Here is a 7,500-nt window from a genome sequence, read left to right as displayed (position 1 = left end):
ACTGCTCTGAGGAAGGGTTTAGGAAGAACTGCTCTGAGGAAGGGTTTAGGAAGAACTGCTCTGAGGAAGGGTTTAGGAAGAATGCTCTGAGGAAGGGTATAGGAAGAACTGCTCTGAGGAAGGGTTTAGGAAGAACTGCTCTGAGGAAGGGTTTAGGAAGAACTGCTCTGAGGAAGGGTTTAGGAAGAACTGCTCTGAGGAAGGGTTTAGGAAGAATGCTCTGAGGAAGGGTATAGGAAGAACTGCTCTGAGGAAGGGTATAGGAAGAACTGCTCTGAGGAAGGGTTTAGGAAGAACTGCTCTGAGGAAGGGTTTAGGAAGAATTTAGGAAGAACTCCTCTGAGGAAAGGTTTAGGAAGAACTGCTCTGAGGAAGGATTTAGGAAGAACTGCTCTGAGGAAGGATTTAGGAAGAACTGCTCTGAGGAAGGATTTAGGAAGAACTGCTCTGAGGAAGGATTTAGGAAGAACTGCTCTGAGGAAAGGATTTAGGAAGAACTGCTCTGAGGAAGGATTTAGGAAGAACTGCTCTGAGGAAGGATTTAGGAAGAACTGCTCTGAGGAAGGATTTAGGAAGAACTGCTCTGAGGAAGGATTTAGGAAGAACTGCTCTGAGGAAGGATTTAGGAAGAACTGCTCTGAGGAAGGGTTTAGGAAGAACTGCTCTGAGGAAGGATTTAGGAAGAACTGTTCTGAGGAAGGATTTAGGAAGAACTGCTCTGAGGAAGGATTTAGGAAGAACTGCTCTGAGGAAGGGTTTAGGAAGAACTGCTCTGAGGAAGGATTTAGGAAGAACTGCTCTGAGGAAGGATTTAGGAAGAACTGCTCTGAGGAAGGATTTAGGAAGAACTGCTCTGAGGAAGGATTTAGGAAGAACTGCTCTGAGAAAGGATTTAGGAAGAACTGCTCTGAGAAGGTTTAGGAAGAACTGCTAGAGGAAGGATTTAGGAAGAACTGTTTAGAAGGATTTAGGAAGAACTGCTCTGAGGAAGGATTTAGGAAGAACTGCTCTGAGGAAGGGTTTAGGAAGGATTTAGGAAGAACTGCTCTGAGGAAGGATTTAGGAAGAACTGCTCTGAGGAAGGGTTTAGGAAGAACTGTTTTGGAGGAGAAGAGATTTAGGAAGAACTGTCTGAGGAAGGATTTAGGAAGAACTGCTCAGAGGAAGGATTAGGAAGAACCTGCTCTGAGGAGGATTTAGAAGAACTGCTCTGCGGAAGGTTTTAGGAAGGATTTAGAAGACTGCTCTGAGGAAGGATTTAGGAAGAACTGCTCTGAGGAAGGGTTTAGGAAGGATTTAGGAAGAACTGCTCTGAGGAAGGATTTAGGAAGAACTGTTCTGAGGAAGGGTTTAGGAAGAACTCTGAAGAAGGGTTTAGGAAGAACTGCTCAGAGGAAGGATTTAGGAAGAACTGCTCTGAGAAAGGGTTTAGGAAGAACTGGTCTGAGAAGGGGTTTAGGAAGAACTGGTCTTAGGAAGGGTTTAGGAAGAATCTCGTCCTAGGAAGGATATAAGAAGGATGTTGGAAGAACTGGCCTTAGGAAGGATTTAGAAAGAACGCGATCTAAGGAAGGATTTAGGAAGAAATAGGTCTGAGGAAGGATTCAGGAAGAACTTGGTCTGAGGAAGGGTTTAGGAAGGATATAGGAAGAACTGGTCTGAGGAAGGAATTAGGAAGAAACTCGTCCTAGGAAGGATATAAGAAGGATTTAGGAAGGTTGCAGGAAGACCATGATCCGAGGAAGAATTAAGGAAGAAAATAGGAAGGATTTATTAAGATTTTGGTCTGAGGAAGGATTTTATGGTCAGGATTTCAGGATATCATGGTTATGGGGATAGAGGATAGATGAAAACTTGTGATAGGTTAAAGTTAAGAATGAATAGGATGGTGGATAAGGATGATAGTTTTTTTTTTTTTTTTTTTTTTTTTTTGCATTGCATTGTATCTCATGTGTGTTTTATTTGGTTTGTTTTATCTTTTTTTTTCTCTTTCTCCTGCTCTCCCTTCCTCACATTTTCCTTCTTCCTCTCATTTTCGTTCTCCCTTTCCCTCTCCCTGTACCTCTCCCTCTCCCTCTCCCTGTTCCTCTCCCTCTCCCTGTTCCTCTCCCTCTCCCTCTCCCTCTCCCTCTCCCACTCCTCTCTATCTCTGTCTCTCTTTCTCTCTCCTTCTCCCTCTCCCTCTCTCTCTCCTATTCCTTCTTTTTCCTCTGCCTCACCCTCTCATATTCCCCCTTTTTCTCTCCTTCTCCTTTTCTCCCTTTGTCTGTTCCTTTTCCCATCCCTTCCCCTCTCCCTCTCCTTCTCCCCCCCCCCCTTTCTCTCTCCCTCTTCCTCTCATTATACCTAAAACTCTCCTTCTTCCACTCCTTCTCCACTTCCCTTTCTCTCTCCTTCTCCCTCTCTCTCTCCTATTCCCCATTTCTCTCTCCCCTTCTTATTCCTCCTTTCCCTCTCCCTCTCCTATCCCCCTTTCTCTCTCCTTTTCCTATTCCTACTTCAAACTTACCTTGAATAGAACGGGAATAACGACCTTTTTTCTCCCTTTTCTTCTCATTATCCCTTTCCCTTTCCCTCTCCTATTCCCTTTTCTCTCTCTCTTTCCTATCCCCCCTTTTCTATCTCCTTCTCCCTTTCCCTTTCCATTTCTCCTTTCTCTTTCCCCTTCCTCTTCCCCCTTTCTATTTCCTTCTCTCTCTCTTTCTCTCTCTCTCCTCCATTTAACCCTTTTTCTCTCTCCCTTTCCTTTTCCCCTTTCTACCTCCCTCTCTCCCTCTCCCTCTCCATTCCACCCTTTCTATGTCCCTCTCTCCCTCTCCCTCACCCTTTCTATCTGCCTCCCTCCCTCTCCTTCTCTCTCTCCATTCCACCCTTTCTCTCTCCCCTTTCTATCTCCCTCTCTCCCTCTCTCCCTTCCCCTCTCCATTCCACCCTTTCTCTCTCCCCTTGCCTCTTCCCCTTCCCAACTTACCTTAAACAGAACGAAAATGATGACCACGAGAAGGATCAGGCCGGCCAGCACGGACACGAGGTACACCCAGGCGGGCGTGGGCGGGACAGGCTGCACGGGCGGCCGCCATCCCTTCGGTGCCACTGTCACCCACACGTCCGCGAGGCCGCTTCTGGAGAGGGGGGCTGGGGTGATGGCCTCGCTTGTTTTTGTTTGTTTGTGTGTGTGTGTGTGTGTGTGTGTGTGTGTGTCATGGGATCTTTTTTTTTTTTTCCTTTTTTTGTAATGAGATATTTTTTTAATGGGATTTTTTTGTGATGGGATTTTTCTTTTCTTTTTTTTGTTTTTTTTTTGTTTTTTTTTTTGGTAATCTAATTTTTTTTTTTAATGCGATTTTTTTTGTTCTTTTTTGTAACGCGGTTTTTTTGTGTATTTTTTCGATTTTTTTCCTAGGTGTGTGTTTTTTTTTTTTATTTATTTCGATTTTGTGCTTGTGTGTCTTTGTGCTTGTGTGTGCGTGGTGTGTGTGTGTGTGGGTGTGTGTGTGTGTGTGTGTGTGTGTGTGTGTGTGTGTGTGTGTGTGTGTGTGTGTGTGTGTGTGTGTGTAAATGCTTGCGTGTCTTTGAGTGCAAGCATGTGTATCTGAGACTCTGTAAGCCTATGTGTTTATTTACATGCATTCGTACATACGCTTAAACGCGCTTACTTGAGCCCTAAGTATATATCTATTTCTGCATCTATCGTTCGTATATTTGTGCATTCCATTTGCATTCACATACTCAATTTGCCTGAAAAATATTGCACTCATATACGCCGTTGCAGGAATGCGATTGCTTGCGAATAGTTTTGCTTAGAAGAATTCTTACCTGACGGTCCCTGGCTCTGACGACAAGATGGCTGCCCAGGTGTGGATGCTGGCGGTGGCGTTCGAACCGTATTTCTCTGCGGACAAGAACGACGAACGTGATCAAGTAAAACAATGATGATGGTGATGGTGATGATGATGGTGATGGTGATGGTGATGGTGATGGTGATGATGATGGTGATGGTGATGGTGTTGGTGATGGTGATGAGTATTAGGATGAGGATGGTGATGGTGGTGATGATGATGATGATGACGATGATGATAATAATCATAATAATAATGATAATAAATCTAGAATCTAGAATGTCTTTTGCATCGGAATATTTTTTGGGTCGTTTTGTGTTCCGGTTGTGATTAGGATATGAGGAGAGATAGATAGAGAGAGAAAGAGAGAGAAAGAGAGAGAAAGAGAAAGAGAGAAAGAGAGAGAGAGAAGAAACTTACCCTGTAGCTGCCCAAAGTCATACCGCGTGTTCAGAGAGAAAGTCTGGACCTGATATGTATCCTTGAACATGCAGGTGATCGAGTGACACAGAAAACCTGGTGCCGCACAGGTGACACTCAATGTCGTGTCAAAGGGCGGCTTCGACACTTCGCCAACGGTAATGCCGTCCATATCTGACACCACACCTTCGTCAGAACAGCTGATCGCCGGAGACACCTGAATAGTCACAAGAATATATGACGCAATCAAAAATATCATTTTTTTTTTTTAGTTATGTAACATATAAATGGAATTGTTATTAGTGGGTTTCAGAAAAAAAAAATAATGACTGAAAACAAAGATAAACAAACAACCAACTAGATATTTGAACAAAAAAACAAACAAACAGATTATCAAATCAATCAACCAGTGGAAAAAAATAACAATAACAATAATACGAACAGCAATGGCTCCGAATTAGCATTACCTTTTTCAAATCAAGTTATCGCTATCTCGTCACTCACCTCCAGCACCTCGCCGAAGTTAAAACCCGGCGAAGGACTGAACGCCACGGGAACGAATATCTTGACAGGGACGTCCGCGGATGCTGTTGTACCCTGGTTCCCCACCTGTGTTAAAAGATATGGTTAGGTATAGGTATGTATTTATGTTTGTGTGTGTTTGTGTTTGTGTGTGTGGGTGTGTGTTTGTGTTTGTGTTTGCGTGTTTGTGTGTGTGGGTGTGTTTGTGTTTGTGTTTGCGTGTTTGTGTGTGTTTGTGTGTGTGTGTGTTTGTGTGTTTGTTTTTGTGCGTGTGTTTGTGTGTGTGTTTGGGTGTGTGTGTTTGTTTGTGTGTTTGTGTGTGTGTGTGCGCGTGTGTGTGTAAACATATTGTAGTAATTGCGAATCTATACATATATATATATTGTTTTTTTTCTTCATATACGTATTTTAGTTGAGTTTCCCCTGTATTTGTTCTCTATGAAGGGTTTGGAGCGTGCGTTATATTTTATCTATTTTTGTTATTTGTGTAAAATGTTATGGATATGTTTTTTTTTTTTTTTTTTTTTGGCTATTTATGAATTATAAAAGAGTGCCAAACAGTGGTTTTCCAAATACTACTACTACTACTTCTACTACTACTACTACTACTATTACTACTGCCACTACTACTACTACTAATAATAATAATAATAATTATAATAATAATAATAATAATAATAATAATGATAATAATAATAAAAAGAGGAAGAAGAAGAAGATGAAGAAGAAGAAGAATGCAGTACTACTACTCCTATTACTGCAAGTAATAATAATAATAATAATGATAATGATAATAATAATAATGCTGGACTGTTACTGCTACTACTACTACTAATAATAATAATAACAACAACAACAGTACTAATGTATCAAAGCATTACTTTTCTGCTTGCTTTCGGGGAGTCAGTGAAGGGCGAACAAGAGAAAGAAAAAGAGAAAATATAAATGTAGAAAAAGTTGTGAATGGCCGTAAATGAAGTGTCGATTACATCTTTAGAAGTGTATAAATATATATATAAATGTATTTCTGATGAAGATATATAGTTAAAACAGGTCAGATTCATCTATTGTGCTGCAAATTAATTCTCATTCATATTTTTTTCCTATCTTTTTTTTTTTTTTTTTTTTTAAATAACACTGATCAAGGAAAGGAGAGAGAGAGAGAGAGAGAGAGAGAGAGAGAGAGAGAGAGAGAGAGAGAGAGAGAGAGAGAGAGAGAGAGAGAGAGAGAGAGAGAGAGAGAGAGAGAGAGAATACAGAGAGAGAGAGAATACAGAGAGAGAGAGAATACAGAGAGAGAGAGAATACAGAGAGAGAGAGAATACAGAGAGAGAGAGAATACAGAGAGAGAGAGAAGACAGAGAGAGAGAGAAGACAGAGAGAGAGAGAAGACAGAGAGAGAGAGAAGACAGAGAGAGAGAGAATACAGAGAGAGAGAGAGAATACAGAGAGAGAGAGAGAATACAGAGAGAGAGAGAGAATACAGAGAGAGAGAGAATACAGAGAGAGAGAGAATACAGATAGAGAGAGAATACAGATAGAGACAAACAGAATACGAAAAAAAAAAGAAATTAAGCAAGTCACAGACCCACCACTCACAAACAACCTAACCATGCCAAAACAAGCAGGTCACGCCCCCACAGGCAACCCAACCACCGAACCAGGTCATCGAGACGACCTGGCGGAATCTGACCTGGAAAAATGTCCTCACTGTGACCTGCGGTGACGAGGTGGCTGGGTCATAGTGCAGGCTCTCCTCTTCAGCATTCCTGGTGTTGATATAAGGAGTTAATTAAGCCATTCGTCGATCATATCAATTCGTCATCGTGATGTCATTGTTATCGGTATTCATTTGTTATTTCTGTCATCATTCGTTTATTATTTTTGTTATTATTCTTTTATTGTCTATTTTCATTATCTACTTTTATTCCTTATGTCATGATCTTATCTTCATCGTTATCCATGCATTATCTTTCATCAAATTATTATTATGTACTTTATCGTCATTATCATCCATCGTTATTTGCATCATTATTCTCTATAGTTTTTATCAATATATTTTTGTTTATCATTATCCCCTATTAACTCATTTAAGTCATTATTTATCACAGAGCATTCTTATAATTATTATTTTATTTCAAATATTTTTTTTTTCGCCAATACTATTAGTAAAATATTCGTGATGTATTAATATCATCACCTATCTACGTCCCCATTCACTGACTAGTTTAATTATCAAGTAATTATTAGCGAAAAAAAAATGATTATGAACGTTTAAAGTTAACGTCATAGCTATTGAAAACATTATCCTCAAAGTGATTATGTTGTCATTTGCATTTTCTTTGTCACATTTGTAAATATTACCTTCATAACAATAATGTTATGATCATTGTCATAATCATGATCATTTTGATTACTGTATTATTATTATGGCATTGGTCTGAATATTTATAATATTTTATGTTATCATTTTCATTATCATCATTGCCATTGTCCTTCCTGCTGCATGATTACTTGGTTATATTAATATCGACTGACATATTTTCGCTTGACATTTTTTTCATGCCTGATACTTTTTCGTTTGACATTTTTTTTCTCTCCTGACACTTTTTCGTTTGACATTCCTGACATTTTTCCGTCTGACACTCTTAACATTTCGTCTGGCATTTTCCCGGCGCTCCTGACACTTCTTCGGCTGACAATTTCTCCCCGCCTGACA

The 7,500-nt window shown here is 40.2% G+C and overlaps 1 protein-coding gene across 1 annotated transcript in view; it reads right to left on the bottom strand.

Moving 5' to 3' along the window:
* Positions 1 to 7,500, bottom strand: part of LOC125042347 (integrin alpha-9-like) — a 27,762-nt gene that overhangs the window by 2,252 nt on the left and 18,010 nt on the right. The window contains exons 18-22 of the mRNA XM_047637883.1: positions 6,475 to 6,550; positions 4,764 to 4,868; positions 4,260 to 4,476; positions 3,817 to 3,892; positions 2,972 to 3,122 (exon numbers count right to left, since the gene is read on the bottom strand). Of these exons, the coding sequence (XP_047493839.1) occupies positions 2,972 to 3,122; positions 3,817 to 3,892; positions 4,260 to 4,476; positions 4,764 to 4,868; positions 6,475 to 6,550 (625 nt within the window). The remainder of the gene's footprint in view (positions 1 to 2,971; positions 3,123 to 3,816; positions 3,893 to 4,259; positions 4,477 to 4,763; positions 4,869 to 6,474; positions 6,551 to 7,500) is intronic.

This window comes from Penaeus chinensis, chromosome 32 (assembly GCF_019202785.1).
Source record: "Penaeus chinensis breed Huanghai No. 1 chromosome 32, ASM1920278v2, whole genome shotgun sequence".
Classification (NCBI taxonomy): Eukaryota; Metazoa; Arthropoda; class Malacostraca; order Decapoda; family Penaeidae; genus Penaeus; species Penaeus chinensis.
Note: the sequence above shows the minus strand (reverse complement) of the source record. Positions and strands in the feature narration are given on the sequence as shown.